The sequence below is a fragment of the Plutella xylostella genome, chromosome Z (genome assembly GCF_932276165.1).
Source record: "Plutella xylostella chromosome Z, ilPluXylo3.1, whole genome shotgun sequence".
Classification (NCBI taxonomy): domain Eukaryota; kingdom Metazoa; phylum Arthropoda; class Insecta; order Lepidoptera; family Plutellidae; genus Plutella; species Plutella xylostella.
The window spans coordinates 8142806-8154955 of NC_064012.1; the positions used below are offsets into that span (position 1 = coordinate 8142806).

The window sequence follows — 12150 nt, forward strand, 5'->3', positions numbered from 1 at the left end:
CTAAGTAAGAACATTAATACTTCTCTAACAAGAACACTTCATAGTTTACTCAACAATAAAAAAGTAAAAAATCTTGGTACAACTGAGCAGTTTTATCGTAACACGTAAATACACTAGCTCAGTAGATTACGTTATTATTTGATATTTTTACCCGACTACCGAAGGAGGAGGGTAATGTTTTTGTATTTGTATAAACCATGCGTGTAAACGAGTATTAAAAAGATCCTTATTTTAAGAGCACAAATTTCATTTAAATGACTACACAGAGTAGAAACGGTAGGAACTGACTGTCGTTTCGTTCGTTCAGTGAGTGAAGTGAAGTGAAGTAATTTCGATGTGATCTTTATCAGCTCCGGAGTTTTTCATCTTTCCTTTTCCTACAAAAACTATAGAAAAGTGTTAGAATTAGAACTCGTTGTAAATTAAATTTCAGGCAACAAACATGTCTTGGTTATTTGGATATAGTTCTAAGCCGCCACAGCCGCCGGCAGAGGAAGTGCCCGCCGAGGGTGGTGCGGCCGCCGCACCCCCGACTAACCTTACCAAAGCAGAAAAGAAGGCCATGGAGGCCTACCGCTTCGATTCAAGTGCCCTGGAGCGGGCGGCCCAAGCTGCCAGAGAATTAGAAAGATCAAGTAAGTGAAGTATAAGTTATCAATCACGTTTCACACTATTGCATAATGCGACCGTATAACCTCTTACCTCCTTATGTACTCTGCTTTATCAGTACGAGATGGATGACTGATATCATGTTCCAAACAGATTCTAGTTGGTTTTCGTTTGCGGCTATTCTTTTTATTGATCTGGCGGGTGATACATAACTTCCAAAGCTTAGTTACCCTCATGTACTAAGATGCCTGAACACAGATCTGTACCAAGTATAGACATAAATTCATAAAACAATTTGCCCTATCCATTTAAGTTTTTATCCGCCCAACATTTAGTCAGAGTAGTTCTATTACTTGACAATGTTTATGCTTTTTTATTGCCTGTCGATGCTGATGGTGAGCGAATGTGGCTCCAAATACAAGGTGTCCCAAAATTCAACGATAATGCCTTGCAGAGCTGATAGACCAGCTCATGAGTGGCCAGAATATCATAATATGACCTTAGTAAAAACTCGATAATTTTCGAGATATAGTTTTATAAATTTGCTGAAAATCAACACCTTGGATTAGTTTTTTGCGTGCTGCCGGTACAAAAATCCATATTGTTAGAATTTGTTTGGTGTTGCATCACCTGTATAGCCCTGCTATTGATCACAATCAAATAAAATATCGAGTAATGCTGTATGTTTAAAAAAAAACACAGTTTTCAAAGTCATAAAAGGTAATCATATTTTATTATTTTAAACAACTTTGACTCTACATACTGTAAAAAAAATATAGCACGCAAACCTGGCACCTTATTTAAAAAGACTGCTCATTTAATGCAGTTTCCAAAATGGTATGAAACTTGCTATTGTTTTAATTAACAAAAAAGTTATTGCTATTTTAGTGCAAAACTACCTCGATGTAAAATTGTTTAAAGGACATGACAGGTCAGTTTTATTGTCTCATGAAACAGTTTATTGTCTAACTAAATTATACACTCGCAAACTGAATAAGTTCCACCCACAGAATGCTGTCACCAAGTGGCTGCAATTTTTCAGAATATTTAATTTTACATTTTAACACTATTTACATTTTTGTTGGTAGGTACTATACTAATGCACTGTTAAATGTACTAAATTAAATGTTTAAGCTATTTTCCGTTTAGGTTTTATTTGGTGATATGCCACTGAAATTTTTAATTGCTTGCAAGTTTACCAAAATCAACAGTTACAAAGAGAAATCTAAACCAATCTTCATTTTACATGTTATGTTAGATCCACACTACAGGCATTGTTTATTAAGGGGAGTATATTATCATGTATATTTGAAAACCGACTTGAAAACTGTATGCCTATTATATCAACCTTGTATTAACTGTTCAAAGTAAACTCTGAACATAAACAAAGTTGGACGTAAATCATTTACATGTTTTGTTTCTAAACAGAACATGCAAAAGATGCTTTGGAACTCAGCAAGCTCCAAGAGGCTACAAGACAACAGGAGCAGATGGCGAAGATCAAGGAGTATGAAGCCGCCATCGAGCAGACCAAGGTTGAACAAAAGAAGGTTGACTATGAGGAGAGACGGAAAACATTGCAGGTACCATCTATATAAATACCATCTAATATTGTAAATACTGGACTTTAAAAACTTACTTATTTGATCTTTTGCAAAGTTAGCAATGTTTAAAGATTTGCCTTAAACTTAAGTAATTATACTTACTAAGATTTAACAAAACTATGTATTGAAGTTATTATGCACTGAAGATTGGTAAATCAGACAGACAAAAGATCTATTTTGAACAAAAATTCATACTTACCTTTTATTATTTCTAAAATTAAATTTGTCTGATCCCATTCATTAGGAGGAAACCAAGCAACACCAAATGAGGGCCCAATACCAGGACCAGCTTGCCAAGAAGAGGTACGAGGAGCAGCTGGTGCAGCAGCAGAGATCACAAGAAGAAATACTGAAGAAGTAAGTAAACAGTAGTATGCTGTGTGAGTGAGAAATAATTTGTTGATGGAATATTGTAACAGTCCTTTGCTGGATGGATTTACACAAGACTTTATTTATATGAGAAGTACATGACTGTAGACACAATTAAGGACAAAACCATTATATCTAAAGTATTAATAAATATGTACATTGATTTCTTCATCAGACAAGAAGAGAGTGTGGCCAAACAAGAGGCTCTTCGTCGGCAAACTATTGAACATGAGATGGAACTCCGGGAGAAGAATAAGTTGAAGACAATAGAAGCCGAAGCGAGAGCCAGGGCCAAAGCTGACCGAGAGAACAGAGACATCACCCTGGAACAAATCCGGTTGAAGGCTGCTGAGAACAGGACCACGATCTTAGAGGGAATCAAGTAAGTAAAATCTCATTACACTTATTGAGTAATCTTGCTACATATCTGCCATGTTCAAGAAAAAAAATTTTCAACATTTTCACTCAATAACTCGTACGTCAGCACAGTGCATAACGCAATTTACAACTTATAAAAATTCAAATTGGAAACTAAAACAATTCTTCCTTTACCATTGGAATGGTTGTTTGTTGTAGTTTTCTTATTGCCTGATCCACACGGCAAATTTTTACGAATTCCTGTGAAGATATTCACACAAACACTCATTGATAACCTGCTAATTGTTGTCTTCTTCCCCAGGACAGCGGGCAGCGTGCTCGGTACGGGGCTCAACGCGCTGGTGACAGACTGGGACAAGACGCTGGCGGCCGCCGGAGGACTGTCGCTGCTGGCGCTCGGGGTCTACACCGCCAAGGGAGCCACGTCGGTGGCCGCACGGTTCATTGAGGCCAGGATTGGTGAGTTGAAGGAATAATAATGTCTGCAGATCAGAGTTTCCGTACATGTAGTTTCAGCAGATTCAGAGTCTATTTACGGGACTGTCCTCAAAATCATTATAAGAAAAATGAATATATTTTTGTTAGTACTTTGAATGCTTCATAGTTCGTGAAGTAAATTGTACTGTGATAAGCATGGTAGTTATGTTAATCGCTAATACTTATAATCAGCCATACATAGAACATCAGCACTCCAGTTTACCGTCTTCATCATCTCGCAATCGTCTACTGCTGGACATAGACCTCTGAACCTCCGAGGAGCGCCACAACACCATAATTATCTCACCTTCATCATTTCGCTGCAAACAAAATTACTTGACTAACTACCACATCAATAAATCTCCATCACTTGCCTACCACAGGAAAGCCGACACTCGTCAACGAGACATCAAGATTCTCGCTACTGGAGGCGGCAAAGCACCCGATACTGACCGTGTCGAAGGCCATCCAGGCGTTCAGGAAGCCGACTGATGCTCTAGCGGGAGTGGTGCTGGCCCCAACCCTCGAGAACAGGCTCCGAGACATCGCCATCGCGACCAAGAACACCCGCATCAACAAAGGATTCTACAGGAATTTGCTTATGTACGGGCCTCCTGGTACCGGAAAGACCTTGTTCTCTAAGGTATGTATAGAGTTATGATGTTTTATTACTAATTGCATTACATATCCTTTAATTCGCGCTAGCGCGCTGAATCTCATAATTTTAGACGATCATGAGTATTCCTTGCGAAGTCTATGAGAATCATTCCCATTTCCAGAAACTGGCGAAACATTCTGGCATGGAATACGCCATCCTGACGGGTGGAGACGTGGCTCCGATGGGCAAGGACGCCGTGGCCGCCATACACAAGGTGTTCGACTGGGCCAACACCAGCAAGAAGGGAGTGCTACTGTTCATCGACGAAGCCGACGCGTTCCTACGAAAGCGTTCTTCGGAACGGATTAGCGAAGACTTGCGCGCCGCCCTCAATGCTTTCTTATACAGGACGTCGGACCAGAGCAGCAGGATCATGCTGGTGTTGGCGTCCAACACGCCGCAGCAGTTCGACTCGGCCATCAACGATCGGTTGGACAAAATGATCGAGTTTGGCCTCCCCGGCCTGGAGGAGCGCGAGAGGCTGATCCGTTTGTACTTCGACAAGTTTGTGCTGCAACCGGCGTCGGAAGGCAAGAGGTAAATAATATGTGAAAACTTCAATAATGTATTTGTCTGGTATATATCTTTAATCTAAATCCAAGACGTTTCTTTTGGCATCGACTGTTAGTTATTTCTGGCTGGACCAGCTCCCACTTCGTCAGTATTCCAAGGGTTTTTTTTTTAATTTTGCACTCAGAGCTGCTCGCACCCTATTTTCATATCTTGAGGGTAGCACGAGTATGGCCCTGAGAAAGGGCGAAAATACGCATGACAGGAAATAAATCAATGGTTCCAGCTGTTACTCTGTGTCGATTCATAGTCACATCTATCACCAACCATGTGCTACAAGCTAACCTCTCTGCAGGCGTCTATCCGTGGACCAGTTCGACTACGGCGCCCTGTGTTCGAAGCTGGCGGCGCGCACAGCGGGCATGTCGGGGCGCGCGCTGAGCAAGCTGGGCGTGGCGTGGCAGGCCGCCGCCTACGCCTCGGATGACGGCCGCCTCACCGAGCAGATGTGCATAGAGATCTGTGATGACGCTGTGCTCGATCACCAGCAGAAGGTACGATTGATGTTGTTTTGTAATGTGTTGGCTAGCAACATTAATTGTCTATGATTATTATCTATCTATGATTTCTATATTTCATATCATTGTCTATGTTCAACTTCCTCTTCCGTTTCTGCTCTTCACACGAAAATACACGGATCAATCACAATTCCCGTTTATTATTACTCCCACGAGCTTCAAGCACCCCCAGGGCCTACAAACCAACCACATACAGTCCACTCCGCTCCATGGTCCTTCTCGGATCGAGGGGTAAGCTGGGAAGTACGACAAACGCAAAATCCGTGCGAACTATTTTCGAGCTTCGCGCCATACAAGTTCAAAAAGGGCGCCATCTTGCAGCTCCACGCAAATTATCCATCGTGGTGTGCAACAAGAACGCAGCGGAAGGTGCAATTTCGATCGTCGAGGTTGGCAAGACTGCGCTGAGATCAGCGCCACCAACAACCAATCAGCGAGCGCGAATCTGCGAGTCTGCGCTGAAAAATGCGCACCAAGACAGACAAATGGTTGAAATAACACAAAAGTCTAGACAACCTAGTGTTTGTTCTGGATATGATACTGATGTCTTAATTATCATGTTTTATAATTGCCTATAATTTTATATAAAATACCCAACAGGCAGAGCTTCTGATAGCTACTATCGTATCCCAAATAATTGACGCATTTATCATTGGGTTTGATTCCATCCAAGATACTATTTGTGCAATAAAGTATTAAAAAATACTTGACTGTTTATTGCTACACAGATTTTGGATTTATGCCCGAAACATAACAATAATCATACCCTTACAACTAACATGCAGCTATCGAAGTTCTAGTGAAGAAGAAATTGTACCAGATAGTACTAACTCTCAACTTTATTTACAGATGGAATGGCTGTCCAACGAAGAAAAGTCAAGAAGTATGATGCCTTATCTGCTAGACTTGCCGAGCATGGAAAAAAAGCCAGGCCAGGTGAAAATCACAGAGATTGAGACCAAAGAGGAAGTCCCCACCACCAAATCTCAGCCCAAAAAGAAGGTTACCAAGGAAATTGAGTTAGAAAAGTGACCCCGGGTAATTAATGATGTACCAGAAACAGAAACTATACAACTTTATAAAGTAACAAATTATAATAGTACATGTTCAGACAACACAAATTCTAACTGTGATACTAAACAACAGATTGTGTATGACTTAAAAGTGGAAAAACCTAAGAAAAATATGATAACTTTGTCGGACCGCGATATGGAAGCCATACATGCAATATCTCGTAATTTTACACGCTCAAGATATATGTAAAACAATACACTTAACAAAAATTGGAATTCTTCAGTTATGCTTCGCACTATAACTTGTAAAAAAACTAACTCAGACCCCTTAATTGGGTTCAGGCTGTATGTGCTGCATTTATGTATGTATTTTATATGTAATTATCAGCTTATGGCTGATTGCAATACACTGCCTCCTAAAATACATAGTTATGTATGAGAAATACATAATTGTTGTATGAATGTGAATTATGGTTAATGACTGTTTTAGATGATAGCTGGCCTATTTGGAGTGTTTTTATTAATAAGAATGAGGAACTAACAATACCAGCCAATATTTACGATTCTTCTAAAAGCTGTATTTTCCGGAATGAGCGAACTAGGGTAATTCCGAATGTTGGAACATTTTACTATGAAATTCTGTGGATCGGGCAATTCCGAATTATAAATATCATATAAATGTGTATAAGTACTTCTGGGCAGTTCTAGGCAATATTTAGAAATAAGTTTTTGCGAGGTTATAGCTGATCGAAAAATACATATGGTTCTTTAGATTAAATTACCTAAAACTCATTTTAAATGTTTTCGGAATAACTCGCATTAATTCGGAATTACACTCGTGCAAAGAAAAAAATATCAGCTTTTGAAACTAAAATATTTACGAATTCTGTGGGTATTTAGAGAAGTCTGTTAAACAGAGTTTTAGGTAGTATATTCAAGTATACAAAGCGTCCTTACATGAATAAAATGACCCAACCAGTCCTCATAAATTGACAAAATACGAACATGTAACCCACTCACCCAAAAACCTTTCGGAATAACCAACCTGCACCTTACATAATATAGATTATTTTCAATGACTGACGCATGAATACTTTACCAAGGTTTATTTTTTATTTATTTATTCTTCATTGCACAATATATAAAAGTAATTATGTACAATTAGGTGGACTTAATGCTAAAAGCATTGTATCGTGTATGTATTTGGCTGTGTTGATAGTTCCAGTTTGTAAATTTAAGCCATAAGAGAATGGATGGATAGATTTATTATTAAGATGTAGTCAGCTTTATAAGTACCTTGTCAAACTAACAATCCGCCTTTGGCCTATTCATTTAAAGATTAGACCCCCCGCAGACTGCAGACTTTTAGTCGGCCGATAGTTTGGTAGGGCTCTTAATCAGTATGGAGTATCGGCCGACACATAATCGTTGAATGTGCGCACTACCATACATCTCCATACTGATTAAGAGCCCGACCAAACTATCGGCCGACTAAAAGTCTGCCGTCTGCGGGGGGTCTATAGGTTTGTCAGTTTCAAAAAGTTACATAAGTGTAGAGCAACTATTGAAGCTGACCTAAGCGGTAATTTTTAACTCTAGAGTTAAATTATATTATTTTTCAGAACATCCTAAACCAAAACATGTCTATCCAAACTAGTGTTTAGTTAAAAATATAATTGATTAAAGTAAATCTTTAATTCAACAGCATTTTGTGTGTGGATTATCTGGATACACAATGGTATGATAATAAAACCAGTTATAGGTGATAAACATTTATTACAATCAAAATGATTAATATAATAAAATTTTACCTATAACAGTTTATACATTTCATTTACACATGTTATACTATCGGCCACTAAGGTGGTTTACCATTTGATTGGCGTCTGTCTATCCATCTTGGGAACATAGACGATAACAATATCATGGTAAAACACTTCATTGGTTCCTTTATAAAGCACAATAATATATCGTATTTTGTTCAGAAAATATTTCTCTTAGTTTTTTTATAAGTCATCAAAATGTTGTTTATTGTTGTGTTTGTCATACATTAGTTGTAGCCCAATAATAGCTGTTATAATTAATAACAATGTCTTTAATTTCCCTGCATAAAATGTCGTACTGAGATCTCTTTTTTGAGACACGTTCATGTTACATTTCAATAAACGCCCTTGACCTAAATTTAATCTTAAAAACAGTTACAATAAATGAGCAGTTGGCAAATAAAACAGCAAAATGACGTCACTAATAAAATAATGATGGACGAAATAGTTTCCCATTTTAATACTTCCTTGTTTTGCGACATAAATCATACAATAGGGCTCTTAAAAATTAAGTCAATTAAAACAATAATTACTAAAGTTACACATAATAAAATTCATAACGACTGGGCTGTATGATTAACCCCCGACGTAAAAAGTGGGGTGTTAAGTTGACCGTGTTTTAAAACTTAGTACCTATGCCTGGTTGTCGTATTTATTCGTTATTCCAGGACTAGAGATTTATTCATTTAGGCTCAGCGCACACCAAGAGCAGAGCAGAGCAGAGCATATTGTGAAATCATTGAAAAATTAATCTTATGATAATTCCATACATTTCAAAATTGAATACACGTCCCAACTTGATGCTCGACCATGCTCGAGCTTTCTAGTAAATGTTCGAGTATGCGTTCTACATTTTGCTCGACCATGCGCGAGCATTTTGCAGTTCGGTGTGCGCTGACGCTTAGATGTAAATGAGAAGATTAGTAAGCAGGTTAGTGAAGAGCAAAGTCTAAATACGAACGTTGTTTGTTATTTAGGTAAGTATTTCAAATATTACTGCATGAGATAATTTTATACTGATACTCATTAACATACCCTTCACTCCTGTAAATGCAAAATGAATAACAAATGAGAACATGTATTGTAATGTTAACATCAATCATAATGTAAGTTCTGGAAACTGTAACAAATTAAAGAATGCACATTTATAATACGAACATCAGACAATACCTTTCGCAAATGCATGGGTCTGGTTTCCCTAACATCAATAAATTTATGAGTTCACAACACCGAAAAAGCAGGTATCACAATCATCACTTAAAACATATAGAAAATAATTTTAACAATTAATTTGCTACTATTGTAAATAAACTATAACACTCATTAATGCTCTCTAATATTTCATTTGCTAAAACTGATTTATGACTTGTTTAAAACTGCAACAGGTAGGTACAGACAAATATTAAGCATGACAACAAACAAGCACTGAGTTTCGATGCTACGTAGGAGCCGGATGAATTCAGTTAGAAAAATAGGAAATATTTAATTACTCCTGAAGCCTGAACAACATGAAGAAGGTGTAGTAGCTTCGTCATCAACAACCAGGACGCGGGAAGTCCTGTTTACATCTTTCTGTGAGTTATCATCATACTTCTCCATCATTTCCCTGGTCAGCTCCAGAAATAGATCCTCTACTCCCTGGTTCAGTTTCGCTGACGAGTAGACATGCTTGGCGCCAACCATCTTTGCATAGCTGCAAACAGAAACCCAAAGGTGTCTAATTAAAAAACATGATTTTTTAATGGTTAGTATTATTATTCTATCAGTGCTATTAATGTAATTTAATAGAAACCAGTTTCTATGACACAATGCTTTTTTTAAATGTTGTAATGAATATGTACATTTATAATTAGGATTATGTAATCTATTAATAAAATTCAAGAAACTTCAATATAGAATGTAGCAGTGTTGTGCCTTACTTCTCTGCTTCTTCCAGTGGGACTGTCCTTTCATGTTCTAAATCTATTTTGTTCCCAGCAATCATGAGGCAGATGTCTGACCCAAGCATTTTTTTTAACTCCTTTACCCAATTCTTAACCTGTAAATAATGTCTCAATTATTTAAACTTAATGGACAACATTTCATTTTCTTTACCCTATATTTTTATTAGCTATTCGGAAAATTTATAGAAAATTAGAGGACCCGTATTTTTTTATTTTGTATATACATTAATTTTTGCATGTTATTTTTAACTTTAAAGTTAATTATTTTAAAACCGGAAGTATCGTCACATATTAGGTTCAATTTTTAATTTTGTCTATTGCCTTAGTCTCGAAAAAAAACATAAATGACACTGACAAGTGACATTTAAACTTTGTTTACATGCCAACCAATAAATGGGTCATTTTCAAATGACATTGATGATACAAAGTACTTATCATGTAAAAAAATAACCAGAAGCATTTTTCAGAAGCATTTTTTCAGCTGTGTAGGCGGTGGCATGCTCTGGGACATATTATATAGAGGTCATCTCTTAATACATACTAACCATTATATATAATAAATAAACAAATAGTCAGAAAGTGTCAGAACAGAATTTATGAAAATGACCCAAATAAACAAAAACTTCACGATAAAACGTCAACGTCAATCAAAAATGAAAGTGACAGTTACTTTGTTTTTAAATCTATAGACTTGATCATCAAAATGCATCGCACCTGATGCATGACGTCATCAGCACTTTTTTACTATTTCATGATTTTCTCGAAAATGATACATCCAAAAAATACAAAAACATTTTTTTTGTGGCCTTTAGAGCTAAATCTCGAAATGGTTTTCGATTTATAGCAGCTTTAGTTTTTTGAAATGTTGTCCATTGATTTCTGGGCAGGCCAAAACAACAAGATTAGAAATATTATTGCATAGTTTAGCTGTATAGGGTAAATTTTAATTACAAATAAAGTTGAAGAAGAACAAAACAAGTCATCATAAAAACATTACAAATAGTATATTTGTGTTTCATATGTAGTAAACTAATAAAATTATCTTACTTAATTGAATCTCAATGACTTCAATATTTTATGCAGAACAAAAGACACAGATAAAAATCAGAATAACATGATACCTTTACAAAAGAATCTTCATCAGTGATGTCATACACAAGAATGGCACCGTTGGAGTTTCTGTAGTAGATGGGCCCGAGGGCATGGAACTTCTCTTGTCCAGCTGTGTCCCAAATTGCTAAGTTGATTCGCTTTCCATCAAAGTTTAGCTTCTTGTTCAGAAATGTGGCCTGAAAGATTTATTATGTCTTATCATTTAGGTAAACAATAGTCAATGATAATAACCTGCACTCCTAAAACAGTTATACAAGTTTACAGAAATGTATAGGTGACCTTGCTTTAAAATTTCTATAACTCAAAATTATTTATAGGTTTCTATCTTACCAACAGCTTATGATCAGATATTATTTAGAAGTGAGAAAATCAAACAATGTTTGTTATTTAAAATGTGTACTTACTTGGAGAGTGCTCAGATGTTTTTCATTGAATTTATCTTCAATGTAACGCAGTAGGAGGGATGTTTTGCCGACACATCCTTCTCCTAACAAGACCACTTTGAAATTATACGTTCCACCGGCTGGTGTTGACATGGCTAATGAGAATATTGAAACAAGTAACGTTATAACTTAGTAAATTTCACAATAATAATGAACGCAGCAAACGATACTATTTACTACGCAATCTCCGCTGAAAATTAATTACTTTAAACAAAATCAATACTAGAGTTTGTTGATCGTATTTCACCTTGGGATTTGGGAAAACTGATTGAATCCAGGTAAGCTAGTATTTAGTTGTATCCAGCGATATGGGTACGAACTATTCGAGGAAAGAGATGAATTTTAATTTTGTTACTTTTCTTTATTCTTCGTGTTCGTTCTCGTAATATTTTCACTCAACTTGAGTTGACATTGACGTCAATAAACAACAATGTTGATAGTACTCTGTGAGTGTCACAGAAAACATTTACTCTGTGAGTGTGATATATCGAAATCATGGAGTAGCCCGTTATTATACTGAGGTATTGGCAAAAACTACCTACGTTTTTTCCTTATTGTCATTTGTCTTCTACCGATTGAAAATAGTGCTTGGAAGTGGTAATTTGAGTTGAGGGAAAAAACGAAACTAGAGC

General features: G+C 36.8%; 2 protein-coding genes across 3 annotated transcripts; one reads left to right on the forward strand and one right to left on the reverse strand.

Annotated features, from left to right (window-relative positions):
- Positions 1-315: 315 nt before the first annotated feature.
- On the forward strand, positions 316-8283 carry LOC125491187 (ATPase family AAA domain-containing protein 3A homolog). Its single transcript, XM_048632511.1, has 9 exons — positions 316-635; positions 2038-2192; positions 2458-2570; positions 2758-2964; positions 3262-3419; positions 3821-4080; positions 4217-4632; positions 4961-5159; positions 6033-8283. The coding sequence occupies exons 1-9, from the start codon at positions 443-445 to the stop codon at positions 6213-6215; spliced, it is 1884 nt and encodes a 627-aa protein (XP_048488468.1). The 5' UTR covers positions 316-442; the 3' UTR covers positions 6216-8283.
- A 706-nt stretch (positions 8284-8989) lies between these two features.
- On the reverse strand, positions 8990-11940 carry LOC125491188 (ras-related protein Rab-21-like). 2 transcript variants are annotated; one of them, XM_048632513.1, is made up of 5 exons: positions 11766-11940; positions 11480-11613; positions 11084-11251; positions 9939-10057; positions 8990-9712 (listed from the first exon to the last, which is right to left on the reverse strand). In XM_048632513.1, the coding sequence occupies exons 2-5, from the start codon at positions 11609-11611 to the stop codon at positions 9502-9504; spliced, it is 630 nt and encodes a 209-aa protein (XP_048488470.1). In that variant the 5' UTR covers positions 11612-11613; positions 11766-11940; the 3' UTR covers positions 8990-9501. The 2 variants fall into 2 exon arrangements, with proteins under 2 accessions (XP_048488470.1, XP_048488469.1); XM_048632512.1 differs by having other exon boundaries at positions 11480-11940.
- Positions 11941-12150: the final 210 nt, after the last annotated feature.

Bases quoted from the DNA above. Each gene is read 5' to 3' on its own strand.
- LOC125491187 (XM_048632511.1), top strand. From the start codon at position 443: ATGTCTTGGTTATTTGGATATAGTTCTAAGCCGCCACAGCCGCCGGCA. The intron at 2,193-2,457 runs GTACCATCTATA...CCCATTCATTAG, and splicing joins AGAGACGGAAAACATTGCAG to GAGGAAACCAAGCAACACCA. The intron at 2,965-3,261 runs GTAAGTAAAATC...CTTCTTCCCCAG, and splicing joins ACGATCTTAGAGGGAATCAA to GACAGCGGGCAGCGTGCTCG.
- LOC125491188 (XM_048632513.1), bottom strand. From the start codon at position 11,611: ATGTCAACACCAGCCGGTGGAACGTATAATTTCAAAGTGGTCTTGTTA. The intron at 11,252-11,479 runs GTAAGTACACAT...TAAATCTTTCAG, and splicing joins AACATCTGAGCACTCTCCAA to GCCACATTTCTGAACAAGAA. The intron at 9,713-9,938 runs GTAAGGCACAAC...TTCTGTTTGCAG, and splicing joins CCACTGGAAGAAGCAGAGAA to CTATGCAAAGATGGTTGGCG.